Here is a 17659-nt window from a genome sequence, read left to right as displayed (position 1 = left end):
GCTTGGAGTGTGTCCAACTCAATTTAAATTTTTGCCATCTCATCATCCGTGTGGGAGCTAAACAATGAGTTACCAGTGAAAGGAAGATGGAGGATGTGTTGCTGTGCCTTTGGCTTCAGGCCTGTAAGACAAAGCCATGATCAGTATCTGGCACATATACCATGTGAACATCTGTGCGCCTCGAGGTCAGAGCCATCTGCCACCACGCTAATTATTTGGTTAGCAACCAAACCTCCTCCTTGTAGGATCTCTTCGAAGTCCTGCCTCTCTTCCCTGGAAATCTTTTCTGTAAATCTGGCTAATGAGTCCCAGAGACACCTACTGTATCGACCTAGTAATGCTGCAGTACGACACTTTCATAAAAGAGGTGCAGCACATTTTCCTGTCCAAGGAAGCGATTTGTTTAGTATCCTGGTCCGGCGGGACAGATGATGAACTCACAATGGAATGTGTCTTCTTGGCGGCCGCTATAATGAGTCTGGTGGAGGGTATGAGAAATAAAGGGTCTTGATCCGGACCCTCAAATTTCATTAAAATTCTTGCTGGAGCCGCTCGAAGGGAGGCCAGGGTAAGAAAAATTTCCATGACTGGCTGGAGCAGACCGGAGACCAAATGCAGCAATGGTCTTGAGGAGGACCTATGACACAAGGTCTCGAAAATGACCATGAGGTTGTTGTGGGTGCTGGCAAATCAATGTTCAGCTGGCAAGTCCCTCTAAGTAACACCACATGGAATGTATTTAGGTCGTCTATTGGGGATACTCTCACTATTGACGTGTCCATAAGTGTTGATGAATGGTGGATGTAGACCATGTAGGGGATCTATGTGCACAGTGATGTGCCCGAAATCTTTGGGCAGGCATAGAGGATCTTATTCTGGCCCTGTGTTGAGATCTACTCTTGGTCTGTGACTGGGGTATGCAATGAGGAGTAGTCTCCCTAGGTAACCTGGATTTTGTCAGGGACTTAGGAGAGCTGGCCTCAGCCAAGCAGGCTAGAGGAGTTTTGGCTCGCGGAGTTGCTTATGGAGACGGTGTCCTCGGGGGAGACCGTAAAGGTGAATATGCCTGCGAATATTGTAATTCCAGACTAGTTCCTCACACTCCAGCTAATGTGGAGAAAGGCGAATAGGTGTCTGCGAAGCCTCTGGTTGATGGGGAGTTCTTTACCCCCGTACAAACAAGCGGGAGGAAGCTCCTGAAGACGCAGCTGAAGCCCATTCTTGCTGCTTAGGCCTTTCAGCGGAAGAATGCTACCTCGACGTCTAGCGACGAGGTGCTGTCATTGACAGTGGCCTTTCACTATGTTTAGGGGGTGAGTGAGGTCTCGACGTCGAACGGCGTCTTGCTGCGGTCGACGGCGACTTCCTAGGAGGTGTCTGTCTTGATGTCGATTGGTGCCTGGTTCCCACCCACGTCAAGAGGTCTGTCTCAACGTTAAGCAGCGCTTGGTTGCTGCTGAGGGAGAAGTGTGCTTTGGCACTGAGCAGGGCCTGGTTGCCACAAACAAAGACATCGGTCTCGACGTCGAGCAGGCCTGGTTGCCGCCCACAGTGGCGACTACCTCAACATCGAGCTGCGCCTGGTTGCTATCAACGGAGACATCTGTCTCGACTGCCGGTGGAGTCTTCATCGTAGTATGCCTCAACATCAAACAGCAGTTGGCGGCCCTTGAAGAAGTGTCTGTCGGGTGTACTTGCCTCGATGTGGACCAGTGGAGACCTGTCGTCGGCGACTTTTCTTGACCGGACGACCAGCGATAATGTGATGACGATGGGACTTTCATTGGCGCCGTGGGCTTCGACGACTTATGTTTCGCCGTTGATGGAGACCTTTCTGGTGTAGAGTTTCTCAATATCGGACGTCGTCCTTTCGACGCTGACGCATGCATTGAAGGTTGAAGAGTACCTCGTGGTCGAGAGCACTTTCAACATTGATCCCTACACCGACAGAGAACAAACAGGGATCTTCCTAGCTCTAGATGTTGATTTTGTTCTCTTTTTTTCACGTCAGGAGATCTGCCTCTGGATGGAGCCTTGTTAAGAGAGGTAGCCTTGGAGGAAGATGGAGGTCTTCCTATTGGTCCAGATTTTTCCCTCTCTTGAAGATCATGGAGACATATTTTATCTCTATCTTTTAAAGTTCTTTTAGAGAGTTTCTGGCAGTGGTGGCAAGACTCCGGTAGATTAGTATGAGGTAGGCATAAGATGCAGACTGAGTGGGGGTTACTCTGCTCCTTTTTGCCACGGGCAGGGCACTTGATGACACCTAGGTCATGCTTTTGTTTTCTAACAATCATTTGTCAGACCTGGACAATTTTTAATAGAGAATATTAGCAGTCACAGAGTGGATGAATAAAAAAACACAGATATTCCCCTACTAGGAAAAGATATCCACTTCTGGAGCGACCACTGGTGACCTCCCTCTCTCCCTTGGGGATTCTCCCCTCCCCCCCCCCCCCCCCCCAAGACCTTTATTAAAAATCTAGACATCTGGGTGGGCAGCCAAATCGGTAGTAGGGACGTGCTTTGGACTCTTGAGAGGGCTTAAACCCATTCTTAGTCTTTTTCATTCTGGTATTCGACAAACCATTATTCAGACAGTTGTCCTATCTTGGTTAGATTACTGCAACATTCTGTACTTGGGAGTCAATAAGTCTATAACTAGAAGACTCCAGATGAACAAAATGCCGCGGAGAGGCTATGGTCCTCCCTTCCTAGATTTTGCTCTGCCTTTGATCTCCTTTGCAAACTGCATTGGCTCCCTGTGGACCGGCATGTGCACTTTAATGCCTTGTGTACAGCCCATAAGATTCTGTATTACCAGGGGGCCCCTATCCTGTTGAACTGGATATCGGTGTATCGACCTTCATGTCTTCTACGTTCCGCCGATCTTAATCTGGCCACTATCCCACGTGTTAGGAGAGTAAGAGCGGGAGGCCACTCTTCTCGAGCCAAGGCCTCTGCTCTCTGGAACTTGCTCCCCCTTTCTATCAGGAACATTCAGAACCATTTTCAGTTCGGAAAAACACTGAAGACTTCGCTTATCTCCAGTTAGGGTCCCTCTCTTCCCCCTCTGTTTTAAGCCAATGTTGCAGTCTGTTTCTTGTAATGGACTAGTGCTGGGAAGCCAAGCTGCCTGGGCAGCTATGCCCTTAACAAATTTTATAACATAACTAAAAGGGAAGGCATTTTTGACAGGAAAAAATAGATATTCCAGTCGGAAAACAATTCTTCCTCACTCTAGGTGTAAAACGACATTGAGTGAAGCACAGAATAATTAACTTTATAAAGCAATTTCTGACAAAAAGTCAAAAACAGAGAGCTTAATGCTCCAGGATCCTCACTGAAGGAGCCGGAAAAAAAACTGACCCGTCACCTATGGGGCACGATTGGATACAGGAGGTCCTGGAAATCTAAAAGGCACAGAGCCATTATTCTCTTGTTATGCTTTTGATGCAGCCTATTGGCTAATAATGCCTTTGTATTCCCTTGCAGTTTTTCTTCAATATAGGCTGCATGTTGCATTTTATGTTTCAGACAGGCTTGCGTCTGATGTCAAAGGCAACTTCAATCTAAATTGGGTATTTTTAGCCCTTAATATAGGCTGCATAGATATACTCTACTACCTACATATTGTTTTCTATACCCACACGCATATATATATATTCAATATTTAATATGATACGGGTGCCCACAGGCAGGCGGGAATATTCAGTGCTTATGACTATTGATGAAGATCCCCTGGAATGAGAGGCCTTGCTGGAAGAAGACTCCTAAATCCTGCAGGCACCAAGGAATGCTCTCCAATGGTCAGGTGGTTGGCGTCCTGTTTGCATGCTTCAGGGACACAAAAATCAGGAGTCCTGACTTCAATACGGCCCAGCGGATCACCTAGGAATTGACCATACAGGAGACCTGGCTGGAGAAAGGCCTGATGCCTAGAAGCCTGGTATGAGGAGGTAGAGGCTGCAGGACTGACCAGAACGAACTTATTCACCACCTGGAGAAAAATGGGAATGGGACACGGTAGTGTAGGCTTGCCCAGAAAGGTTGCACCCTAGGAGGGCAGGGATATCTGGCTCGTCCCCCTCAATTACCCCCTCCCCCCCCTGTTCTGAATATGTGTTCACTGGGATCTTGCAATCTTGCAGCAAAGTTATCAAGCTTCAGTTGTGGGTTCTAGTTTTGCATTGCGGCAGAATTTTAACTTCCCAAAAAGGAAAAGAAAAAATAAGACTTGGCCTACAAATAAAAACCAATGGCTGGGGCAAGGTTACAATTCTACCCAATCCACAAGATTAACTCAGCAGTCCTGAAATCCAGGTTTGACTCGCTCTAAGCCTCTGGCACCAAATCCAACAACAGGAGTTAAACAATAACATATCAGACTTTGCAGCACAGTCTCAGGCCTTGCCCCAGTAGAAGAGTTTGAACTCCAATTAAGAGACCACATCTGCGGTTAAAAACTTTGACTTGGATGATTGGCTTGGTGTATCCAACCTCTTTTCCAGTGAAGTCAGCCTGAAATCATGCCAGTGTTCCAGTCAACCGTGACTTTAAATTGCCTCTTTATTTTATTTTGGTGCTTTTTGCCATAAAACTTTATATTGCTGCGGCCCTTTAACCTATTGTAATGATCTTGGTGCCTTGGTTTGATTGGGAATTTTATTGTATTGTATTCCTAACTTTAAAACTGTTGGTACTGCTTCAGCTTGAAACTAACTTGTCTGGGATTTTCCTGTTGCTTGTGTTATAGATTTCAGGGGTTGGGCAGAGGTTCTCTCAAGAGTGGATTTATTAAGTGAGATACACCAACAGAAAATCTTCCAATTGTTAATTATACAATCTTTCAAAAGCCACAAAAGGAATGTTAAGACTATCTTGAAGAAAGCAAGAATGTGTTATTGTCTGAGCAGTACAACAACACACACACACACAAAAGTGAGACATGCCAAACATCAGAACGTCTCAACGGCATAATAGGTAGCTTTCCTGTAGCATACATGCTCTCCCTCAACGTACGGATATAATATATTTTAATAAAATACCAAAAGCAGGGCAATGCATCAGCTCCTCTGAAATCCCAAAAATAATCATTTTGATTTACATTTGTTTGAAAGGATGCTTTTTCAATAATTACATTCATGAAAGAAAATGCAAAATAGGCTCACCAGTAAAAGGCGAATTCCAGTATCCAGCCCTGTATTCCACCACAGGGATGAATTTATGAGCAACAACTGGACTACTGAGACAACCACCACCTCCAACAGAGCATTTTCGGTATGTTGCCAGACCTGAAAAGATAAACACCACAACATGCATCGTTCAGAAACTCATTTCATGTTTTGTATATTTTAAAGATAAAACATAAGCTCAGAATGGGTATCGCACCACATAGCAAAATGTGCACAGCACCATCACTTGCAGTCTGTTAAACTATAGCTTCTGTCTGCAATTAATGACATTTCAAACTGTTAAACTCTTCTCTGCCCTTCCCTGGAATGCATGCTTAATACCAATCAGTGTCAAAGAGTATCTTATAATTCAAGCACCTTACTAGTGCATTACAACAAGGGAGAGAACTGTTTAAATGGGATATATGGGAACTCATGTGTAAAAAAAGGAGCAGCGGTGCTTCTGCACTGAAACACTAATGACGTAAAGTTAGCGTGACCACCTTACTCCAGGTCATTACGCACACAGTCTCCAGCTCAGAGCTTTTTCACTTACAAAAGTTCAGTTTTCTATTCTAAATAGCTAAATGGGAGCAAAACAAGAAGGCAACTTCCAGAATGCTTTAGGTTATCATAAGGAAGGCCAGGGCTGAAAGCGTGTCAGTAATGACCTGCAGGAAGGTCAACCTTTATGAAGTGATTTTTGTGTTTTCAAAGAAAGGCTAGATTCAAAATAAATGCCAAGAACTGCAAAATTGCCCCAGTACGTTTCTGAGCATATTTGTACTTACTGACATATACAAGATTGTCAGTGCAACCCAGGCCATGTTCGCCATGTCATTAAAATGGAGGTAGGAAGTTCCGCAGTCATGTATATCCTGGGGCTGGCTTCCAAAGCAGGTATAAGAAGTTCCAGTCTCAGTGTAGGCACAAATGGAGCGAGGTTCTAAGGCAGTAAAGACCTGTTTGCAAGCACCCAGAGAACAATAAGCCAGCAATCAGATGGCAACAAGCAAAACCAACCTCTGTTCTGCGTAAGTGCCACTCATTACACCCGATCTAGCTTGCAAATGTCAAAGAGCCTGTGTTAACCCAGTGCAACTCCCCCCTATATTGTCGGTATGCATTGACTGAAGCAATATATCGTCCATTAGAGTCCCAGGTAAGTATAAATTAATAAAATATACAGATATGTGCCATGGACACAGAAATGTAAGGAAAAGGTGTGTTTTTTAGTGAAAGTTTGAGGTTTGCAAAGGTTTCTGAGTAAGAAAACCTGGTGAAAACACATAATTAGCTTCACCATTGATTCCCATATGTATCTAGTTTTTAAAAATTTACAGGTTTGCTAGGATATCCTAGGAGCCTGCTGACCTAGGGCCCAAAATTCACAGCTACCCAAATTGAAACAAGCATTTAAAATACAATAGGTCTCGCATTTGCCAGAGTTTAAGCTATTGGCATTGTAAATGGCAATGCATTTTATTTATGTGTTTTAAAAACCTGCAAGCGATGTGTAAACACACGGGGAACAACCTTTACAACGCAACTGTTACAACGCACTACACTTACAACGCATTTTTTACAACGCATAATCCATTACAACGCACTACACTTACAACGCATGACACTACAACGCATTTTTAAAAACTACCTTTACAACGCATTCCATTACAACGCCTACCATTACAACGCATAATATTACACTACACTATCCAACACTTACCCTACTGTTGCACCCCCTGGAGTTAGAATAGCAATTTTTACCCCTATACTATCCAACACTTACCCTACTGTTGCACCCCCTGGAGTTAGAATAGCAATTTTTACCCCTATACTATCAAACACTTACCCTACTGTTGCACCCCCTGGAGTTAGAATAGTAATTTTTACCCCTATATTATCCAACACTTACCCTACTGTTGCACCCCCTGGAGTTAGAATAGTAATTTTTACCCCTATACTATCCAACACTTACCCTACTGTTGCACCCCCTGGAGTTAGAATAGTAATTTTTACCCCTATACTATCCAACACTTACCCTACTGTTGCACCCCCTGGAGTTAGAATAGCAATTTTTACCCCTATACTATCCAACACTTACCCTACTGTTGCACCCCCTGGAGTTAGAATAGTAATTTTTACCCCTATACTATCCAACACTTACCCTACTGTTGCACCCCCTGGAGTTAGAATAGTAATTTTTACCCCTATACTATCCAACACTTACCCTACTGTTGCACCCCCTGGAGTTAGAATAGCAATTTTTACCCCTATACTATCCAACACTTACCCTACTGTTGCACCCCCTGGAGTTAGAATAGCAATTTTTACCCCTATACTATCCAACACTTACCCTACTGTTGCACCCCCTGGAGTTAGAATAGCAATTTTTACCCCTATACTATCCAACACTTACCCTACTGTTGCACCCCCTGGAGTTAGAATAGTAATTTTTACCCCTACACTATCCAACACTTACCCTACTGTTGCACCCCATAGAGTTACAAAAGTAATTTTTACCCCTATACTATCTAATACTTACCTTAAATGCAATGTAATATTATGCGTTGTAATGGTATGCGTTGTAAAGGTAGTTTTTAAAAATGCGTTGTAGTGTCATGCGTTGTAAGTGTAGTGCGTTGTAATGGATTATGCGTTGTAAAAAATGCGTTGTAAGTGCATGCGTTGTAAAAGTGTGCGTTATAACGTCATACATCCGTAAACACACACTTTGTACTTATAGCCATTGCTTAAGAGAAGCAAGGCTGGCAGTAAAAGAGGCGCAGTTACTGCCAGGCTTGCTTCTAGTAAGCAATGACAGGTTTTTCAAAACACGTACATAAAAGGCATTGCCATTTACAATGCCAAAAAAACTCTTGCAAATGCGAGACCTATTAGATTGCAAATGCTTGTTCTAAAGCCAATCATTTATTGTTCTGACGGCACCTTGGCGTAGACTGCTGTAGGGGCTGTGTGCGCTCGGAGGTGAGTGGGGGGGGGGGGCTGATAATGTGAAGCACAGTGTTGTAATCTTGAGCTCAAACACTTCACGCAATGTTGTGACATGTGATGTTATTCATGGCTTTGTTCTGTTGTTTCCGTGGTGATAGAGAGAGCCTGACGTTTGACTCCCGGGGGTTGGTGTTGAGCTGGCGAGGAGCGAAGTCACGCTCGACCTTTAAGCTAAATAAAGCATTCTCTTTAAAACTAACAAGTTGCAATGCCTCTGTAAAACATAATTTTGGCGACGAGGGGCCAGGTCGAGGTCGCAGCGTGAACTTTATAGTCCTGTGTGAAGGTTTCTGGACCATGAACCCAAGAGGGAAGGCGGTGGGCAACGGTTTTCAGTGACTTTTACAGTAAGAAAGACTGTATGTGGTGTTATGCTGAGTCAAGCCAAGCGTAGACAAACTGTCCATTGGAGGGCGAGTTTATGGAAACCTTGCTGAGTGACTTTGAGAAAACTAACCCAGCATAGTATGAGGCATTGATAAAGTGTGCGCGCGAAAAAGTGAGTGAGTAAGAGGGAGAAAGTGAAGGTGGAAGCGCGATGAAAGGAAAGCGCATGCAGTGACATCGAGCGTGATCTACATTGGAAGAGTCAACTGCATGTGCTCATGTCGGAAGGAAGGGCGCTGTCTATGCGAAAGGAGCAACTGTCACAGTGAGCCACACATTGTTTTGAGTTACAACTGCAGTCGCTCCGCGCTCCGAGCTTAGAAAAGAATAAAGAACAAAGCTTGAGCATTATAAGGAGTTGGAGCAGGCCGTTATTTTGTGCGAGAGCCACACTGTACTAAATGTGCTTATGCTGAAGGAAGGGTGCGTCATTTAGAATGTCAGTAGCAACAGTCACTGTGAGCCGAAGTTACGATTGCCGTCTAATATTAGCCACGCCGCGCACCAAGCGTAGCGTAACAGGACAATTAATTGTTTGAAAGTTTAATAAATATTGTGCAAAAGAAAGGAGTTACTCTACCATGCAAGGGAATCGGAGGGCTTCTTACGGCAATCCAACTTCCGCGGAGACACGGTGGCGCGCATGTCACTCACAGCGCAACGAAAACGGGAGGAAGCTGTGCCTCAATAAAATAAATAATACAAATACGAACGAGGCGCTTAAAACAAAGATAACAAGTGTAGCGAAACGGCAATCAGTGAAGCCTGCGCTGCAAGGATAACGGTGTGCTATTATTGTGCAGGACAGAAACGTCACTTCTGCGAAGCTTCGTGCACAGCGGACTTGAATAAACAAGCTGTCGCTGTGAAAGCGAGGGGCAGGAGGGTTGTGCTCAAATGACGCGAGCCGTGCACATCGCCTGTCCAGGCGTGCACATGTCCTGTCCCCCTTCAGCCAAGAAACCGACAACAATAGATCTCGCCAAAGCGAGCAGCGTGCATGCGCTGCGTCGCTAGGCGAGCCCTAAAAAGGGTCTTCAGTGGAAGAAATGTGATGTGTCCATGTCGCATTTAGGACTCTTTCCTGTCTTAGGGATTAGGCCTACCGACATAAGTGAGGTACCATTGTTATCAGGAGAGATGTAGGAATACCGAATAGTAAGACATTTGTCATTACCAATTGCATTTCTCAGCACTACAATACCCAGAATGCCTCATTATGGGCTAATGATGCATCTGTATAAATATAAGTAGTGAAGAAAGACTTGCTTACCATGAAAAAGACCTTACCAGGTCGAAACGCGTTGGTGTAGCAGTGTTCTCTGAATAAAGAACAACTTGTAAGGATTCAATTGAGTGCGGCGTCATTTGCAGATACTAAACATCTATGGGCTTAAAGGCTCAGACGAAACGCCAGCACTTGCAGTGGAGCACGCCGGGACTGAACTTGTTTGTGTGTATATATATATATATATATTCACTGAAAAAACCATAGGTTTCACACATGTTATAGTTAGCGGAAATTTTACTGATAAAAAACCAATGAAATTCCCCCGTTATAGTTAGTGCAGGCAACTATAACTCACGCGACCGCAATCCTCTGCTGATGCTAATACTGTATTTAGACACTTATTTGCCCATGTCTTCTTCCATACATTTTTAGCTATACATATATTACAAATATTTTTTTTTCATAAAGACACATATGTCATCAGCAGAAGATTGCGGTCGCGTGAGTTATAGTTGCCTGCACTAACTATAACGGGGGAATTTCATTGGTTTTTTATCAGTAAAATTTCCGCTAACTATAACATGTGTGAAACCTATGGTTTTTTCAGTGAATTTGCAAGGTTTTTTAAATGCTAATTCCCAACTATAACGTGTGTGAAACCTATGGTTTTTTCAGTGAATTTGTAAGTTTTTTTAAATGCTAAGTTACTTTACGCCATTCGTGGCGTGCGCGCCCACTTAACGCAGTTCGTTCCGTGCGCGCGCGGTGCGCTTCGCGCACCGTGCGCGCACAGTGAGCACGCGGTGCGCTTCGCGCACCGCGCGCCCACTTTACGCAGTTAGTGGCGTGCACGCACGGTGTGCAGGGGTGCGCTACGCGCACCGCGTGCCCACGTTACGCTAGATGGGCCATGTACTTACTTGTAGGTACCAAAAAACAAACAATAAACACAAGGGCTCTTTTTAGAGCCACCTTATATCTAAACACTTAAATGCGTTTTTTTTAAAATTTGTTTTATTAAGTTTTTTTCCGGGTGCGCGCTGGGTGCGCGCACTCGGCGATATTTTTTAACAAAATATTAATCTTTTTTTTTGCCCTACAAGGTCCTACTTTGACCCCCTTACAATGCCTACTGGGTCTATTTCTACCCACTCTGCCCCCTTTTCAAGTTCTCCCCCTTTGTTTATCACCCCCTCTTTATGCGATAGACAAAATGGCGGCCGCCGCTTCCTGATTTCCACCGATTCGAATGTTTACTAAGATCTAACAACCAATCAGAATTGCGCTCGCGCACGGCGAGGTGCGCGCACCCAGCGCGCACGGAGCGCGCTTAGATATATATATATATATTGATTTAAAGGCTATTTTCTCAGAATCTACTGAACAGATTTACACCAAACCTACAAAAGGCACTTCCTTGACCTGGGGACTACCTCTCTGCCAAATTTCAAGTAACTCTGTTCAGCCGTTCGGGCTGTAGCCCTGTCTAAAGGTCCTATGGAAAAATGCATGGGGAAAACGCGTTTAGGGACCCCCCTTTTTTCTCAGCCCCCGCTTGACGAATCCCCCCCGAGACTTTCAGGGTAGGAGCGGAGCGTAGCGCCCCACCTATTTTGAAAAATTCGCGAGGATTCGTCGACCGGCGCCAAAGTTATTCAAAATGGAATGTTGAGGTTTTCCTATGGAAAAGGGGTCCTAACTATAACTACCTACTGGCGACCGCCAGTAGGTAATATATATATATATATATATATATATATATATATATATATATATATTATATATATATATATATATATATATATATCTCTCACTGAAAAAACCATAGGTTTCACACACGTTATAGTTAGGAATTAGCATTTAAAAAAACCTTGCAAATTCACTGAAAAAACCATAGGTTTCACACAGGTTATAGTTAGCTGGACATTTCCCTCGTAAAAAACCATTGAAATTCCCCCGTTATAGTTAGTTCAGCTAACTATAACTCGCGCGACCGCAATCCACTGCTGATGACGTCACATATTACATCACTCATGACATGGTCAGTGACATCACTGATGACATCTCCAATGACTAGAACTATAACGGGGGAATTTCAATGGTTTTGTATGAGTGAAAAGTCCAGCTAACTATAACGCCCCTGAAACCTATGGTTTTTTCAGTGAATTTCTAAGGTTTTTTAAATGCTAATTGCTAACAATACACTGCCTGAAACCTATGGTTTTTTCTGTGAATTTCAAAGGTTTTTTAAATGCTAATTTCTAACTATGTGACGTCATCAGCAGTGGATTGCGGTCGCGCAAGTTATAGTTAGCTGAACTAACTATAACGGGGGAATTTCAATGGTTTTTTACGAGTGAAATGTCCAGCTAACTATAACATGTGTGAAACCTATGGTTTTTTTCAGTGAATTTGCAAGGTTTTTTAAATGCTAATTCCTAACTATAACGTGTGTGAAACCTATGTTTTTTTCAGTGAATTTGCAAGGTTTTTATAATGCTAATTCTCAAGTGTGAAACCTATATCTTCCATAAACTTATAAACAGTTTTTTTTTTGTAAGTTTCACGGTGCGCGCACCGTCTCCATGTGCGCATGCGTGCGTGCTCCGTGTGCGCATGCGTACGTGCTCCGTTTGTGCATGCGTGCGTGCGTGCTCCGTGCGCGCGTGCTCCGTACGTGCATGCGTGTGTGCTCCGTGCGCGCACCGGCAAGTCCTGTGATTACAAAACAACACTTTTCATTGGTTCAAAGTAGTTTCAGTTCCAGAATCTTCCAACACCACACCCACTCCCCTCATTTACTTCTTATTTCCTGGGAGAAGGCGCTGAACAGCTTTTCCTGCACCTGAAAATGGCAGAACAGTAGACTTCTTCAGGGAGTGAGGAGGAGACATTTGTGCCCCCAAGGCAGAGGAAAGAAAAGGACTCATTTATTTGGCAATTTTTTACTTTTCCAGAGGGTCAGAAGAAGGTTAATGCTCCTAAAGTCACCTGAACTGTTTGCGGAGTGGTCATATCTAGAGGAGACCCTAAAAAAAAATACTCCTTTAGTATTTTCTCCATGATAAGGCACTTTAAAGCAGTGCATCCTGTGGCTTATGCTCGGGCTGCAAGAGACACTCCCTCCAGCAGCTCAGCCGAGCACATCTGCAGCCGCAGCTCAGCCGAGCACATCTGCAGCCGCAGCTTCACCTGCTTCTACACCTCTGGATATGCACCCTCTGTTCACGAAGGTGCATATACGGTGCAATGTGTGCAATGCTGTTCTCTGTTATGGTGAGAGCAGCATTAACCTAATAGAGAACAAGATACAGCAGCACACATGCTCCACCCCCTAATTGTTTTACTTTTTTTTTTTTGTTCCTGGTGAACAGTTTTTCCTTTTTTTTTTTGCTGCCTTTTTTTTTTTTTGCTGCTCGACAAAAAACAACATTTCTTTTCACTTCTCCAAGAAGAGCTATATTCCTAATATACTGTGTTGTAATTTTTTTAATGAATTTGTTGCCACTGTGCGCACACGCCGCGATTTTTTGAAAAAAAAATAAAATGTTTTTTTCACCCTTCGGGGTCCTTCGGGGACCCCATGACAAAGGCTAGGGGGTCAGGAACTCTACCCTGCCCCCTTTTCACGTTCTCCACCTTTCTTTTTCACTGCCACACACAAAATGGCGTCCGACACTTGCTGATTTCGACCGATTCGAATGTTGACTGACATCTAACCACCAATCAGAATTACGCTCGCGCACGGCACCGTGAGCGCATATAGATATTTATGTACTTTTAACTGCAATTTTCTCAGGAACTACTGAACATATTGACACCATATATGCAAAAGACACATGCCTGACCTGAGGACTACCTCTTTGCCAAATTTCAAGTAATTCTGTTCAGCCGTTCGGGCTGTACCTTCGACTAAAGGTCCTATGGGAAAATGCATGGGGAAAACGAGTTTTGGGACCCCCCTTTTTTCTCGGCCCCCGCTTGACGAATCACCCCGAGACTTTCAGGGTAGAAGCTGAGCGGACCGCCCCATTAGTTTTGAAAATTTCGCGAGGATTCGTCAACCAGCGCCAAAGTTATTCAAAATAGAATTTTCAGATTTCCTATGGAAACTCAGTCCTAACTCTAACTATCTACTGGCGACCGCCAGTAGATAATATATATATGAATATGAAATTGAGCTACCCAAGCACACAAGAGGTTGGTACGATGGAGGCATAGCTCCGCTGGATATACAAAATACTGTTGGGCGGGTACAGTCCCACAGCAGCGACCAGACCTCCCCCTCAGCTGCTTTGAACCAGGATTTAGGGATCTCATAAGGGGTGTCCTGTAGAGCATATAAAATGTGTGATAAAGGCTTCTTTTTGAATAGCTCCTCGATCCCCAACAGTGAGAGCGGCAGAGAAATCCAGTGTCACATGGCCTGCCGTAGTTTGTCTAGTAGTGGGGCCAGGTTACTCTAGAAAAAGAGTGGAGTACTGTATTCGGTATGTTCCCAGGAAGGAAAGGCCCTTTTGTGCCACCGTCATCGCCACCGTCATCGCAAAGTCCACCAGCATTCCTGGGACTGGACCCCTAAACGGATACATAGCAAGGATTTATGCCAGTTGATAGTGTAGCCAGAATACTTGCCAAAGTTTGTAATAATCTGGATCAATCTAGCAAGCCTTAACTCTGGGTCAGCTACTTAAAGCAGAGGTTGTGGGCGTATAGTGATATTTCGTCTTCCCATTGTTCCCCCATTGCAATCTTCGGACCAGCAGATTCTGACGGATCCATGGCGCAAAGGGTTCCAGGGCCACAGCAAAAATTCAACGGGGACAGGAAGCAGCTCCGCTTGGCACCTCTCGGTAGTCTGAACTTCTCAGAGTGCCGACCGTTATCCTTAAGCTTTGCCATCGTGCCACTTTATAGGAGGAGGACCCACTGCACAAAGTGGGGGTCAAAGCCCAATTTGGCCAACAATGTAAAGATATAGTCCCATTCCACTGTGTCAAATGTCATTTAGGCATCCAGTGACAGCACCACAGCCTGCTCTCGTATATTGGTCCTATGCCCCAATATCTCATAGATGAAACTGAGATTTAGTGTGGTTCTCTGGTGGGACATAATTCCCAACTGATCCGCGTGGATCAGGGACTGGATCACCTTATCTAGTTACGTGGCCACACTTTGGCCAATATTTTGACTTCAACATCTAAAAGTGATATTAGCCTATAGGAGGAGCAGTCCCCTGGCGGCTTCCCCTTTGGGTGTACTACTACGGTGGCCAGTCTCTGATCGTGTAGGACAGCGCTTGGCTGTTCACTTTCTTTAATAGGTTGGGGGCATGCTCAGTCGCTAACATTTTGTATAATTCAATTGGGATCCTGTTTGGGCCCATGGCCTTCCTGGAGCGGAGCGGACTCTCTGCCACCACCAGCTCCCAGTCTATAATATCAGCCTCTAGGAATCCCCAATCCGCACCTGCCATACCCAGAAGTCGTATGTCACAGAGAAAAGCATGGGCGTCATCCGCCATCTTAGTCACAGACGGATAGTATAGTTGGGCGTAATGGTCTGCAAATGTTTCCGCTATACGACCTCTCTCCCTGACCAATTACCCCACCCTTGTCTTCATCTCTAGAACCCAGTTTCGGGACTGATCTCTCTTATGAAGCCACACCAGAAGCTTGCCAGTTTTATTCCCTACTTCATACAGGCAATCATTTGAGGTGCGGTGTATTGCTCAAGCGGTTTCTATGGCCAGGTAGTTATATTCCTTTTGTTTTAGGGCCAGAGTGTGCGGCACTTCCACTCCCATCTCTGACATGAGGAGTGACTCCTGCGACAGTATGTCACCTCAGGCTCCTCAAGTTTTGCACTCCTGTCTCTCATGAAACCTGAAATAAGGGATTTCACCTGACCCCTAACCACAGTTTCATGCGCCTCCAAGAGAGTTTGCGCTGAGTCAACCGAAGCCAGGTTCTCTTTAAATAGTGTTCAGTGCTTTCAATGAGGCCTTCTCGTGTAGCATGTTGTTTCAAGTACCAGGGGTTTATTTGTTAGGTCGTCTCATTGTCTTGAGAAGAACACTGCCCATACCGGAGAGTGAGAACATACTTTAGGGGTTTGCCCAAATGACCCCAATATACCCAGGCCTATAAGCAAAAATACAAAGAAAAAAATGGTATAATGTGGGGATAAATGGTCAACAAATGCTTTTACACAGTGAGAACCTCATCACTGATCTGTTGGTTTATTTATCACAAAACGTAGTTTATTATTTTTTTAAATACAAGCTTCAACACCTGTACTTTTAGTACTCATACCTTGGGAAAATAGATCAATAAAAAAAATCTTTTAAAACATATTACAATATATAAACAAAACGTCGTGTTCACAAAAAAATACTCAATCACAATACTACTATATATACACAACAAATACACAACAATAATGAATAAAAACGTCTCTTCATTCCTCTAATCACTGAGCCAAAAGTCCACAAACAGAGGTAGTCCTTCGAGGAATATATACTCAGAGGACACCTAGGACCTCTATTCCTTTAGTGTAGATCCCAAATATTACTTGATGCTTTTCAGATTGAAAAAAATCCTCGAATCGAAAAGGACGACATGTTCCAGCCCTAAGGAGCAAGGGCATCTCTAGGATAGAATGGAAGAAAACAAAGTGCTTGATGGAATTATCTAAACAAACTAAGGATATTTTCAGGTGCAACAAAAACTAAGGTGCACCCCAACAGAATACGTCCCAGGTGCCGTAATCTTAGAAAAAGTGACATGCAGACCCAAAAAGTGCCACGTGCAACCGAAATTACCTTATTAAAAAAAAAAGGAAATCATAATCCAACTTCTTATAAAGATACTTATAGGAGTATACCGTAAAAACAAGCTTGACTTGCCAGATCATTACTAACACTACCATAGGTGGATTGTATGTAGTTATAGATTGGGCTGTTGCCTCACAAGCAAACAAAATGCCCTCTTTTCAAACAAAAATGCCAATGCTTAGATTGTGAGATATATAGACACGGCAGAAAAAGTGCTGGAAAAATGAAAGAAAAATAAATAAATCAAACATAACTCATTTGGTCAAAACGGCACTTACTCATTTGTGCAGAACCGAACTAGACCTTGTAAACCCTCCAGGTGGTGGTTTACTAAAAATGTACCATGAGGATAAGTTAGAAGGTTAGCCAAGAGAACAGACCCGGCCAACCTTCTGACCAGGTGCTGGCTGCTGTGGGGAACAAAACAATAATAACTATGTAGCGGGCACTCTGAGTACCCTACATTCATAGTGGACTGTAGTGTTTGTATTAAAAAATAACCTGCCCTTATAAATACGAAGATAATAGCATGTAATCTAAAAAGAGCGGGGGCGAAGGGGCATACTTGTGATAACAACATACTTGGAACTGTAGCTGCTCAAAACTCAATTTGGGTACATTCAAGTTCCAAATGGGACTGCCGCATTTAAACACCCCGGGCCTTCCTAGGAAAAAGCATGCATGTTAACAGCTAGTTTGCAGTGGACAGATCTGTGCCTTGTTAGTTATAAACGCAGGGCCAGGTGGACACGTTTCACATCAAGCTGCGTAGAATTCACATACTGATGTTATACAAATTAAACTAAGGGTGCCGAATGGCAGTGGTCCCCTTTATAATCAATCATGTTTCTTTTAAAGCGTGACTACTCACCTGTGAGGGTTTCAAGGTGCTCTTTGTGGGGCGTGGGGGGGATGGGGCGGAAAGATCCACGGTTCAGTCGAAGGGTCAGGTCCTTCCTGAATTGCAGCAGCGATGGTGATTGCCTGAGGGGCAGAGGCAGGGAGTTCCAGGACTTT

At 44.1% G+C, this 17659-nt stretch overlaps 1 protein-coding gene across 10 annotated transcripts in view; it reads right to left on the bottom strand.

Moving 5' to 3' along the window:
- The window catches only part of PCNX4 (pecanex 4), a 401845-nt gene that overhangs the window by 242404 nt on the left and 141782 nt on the right, over positions 1 to 17659 (bottom strand). For all 10 annotated transcript variants that reach the window (XM_085626158.1, XM_085626159.1, XM_085626163.1 and 7 more), the window contains exon 7: positions 5172 to 5294. In XM_085626158.1, coding sequence (XP_085482284.1) covers positions 5172 to 5294 — 123 coding nt within the window. The remainder of the gene's footprint in view (positions 1 to 5171; positions 5295 to 17659) is intronic.

Source organism: Triturus cristatus, chromosome 9 (genome assembly GCF_964204655.1).
Source record: "Triturus cristatus chromosome 9, aTriCri1.1, whole genome shotgun sequence".
Lineage (NCBI taxonomy): Eukaryota > Metazoa > Chordata > Amphibia > Caudata > Salamandridae > Triturus > Triturus cristatus.
The sequence above is the reverse complement of the archived record's forward strand: the minus strand, read 5'-3'. Positions and strand labels throughout refer to the sequence as shown.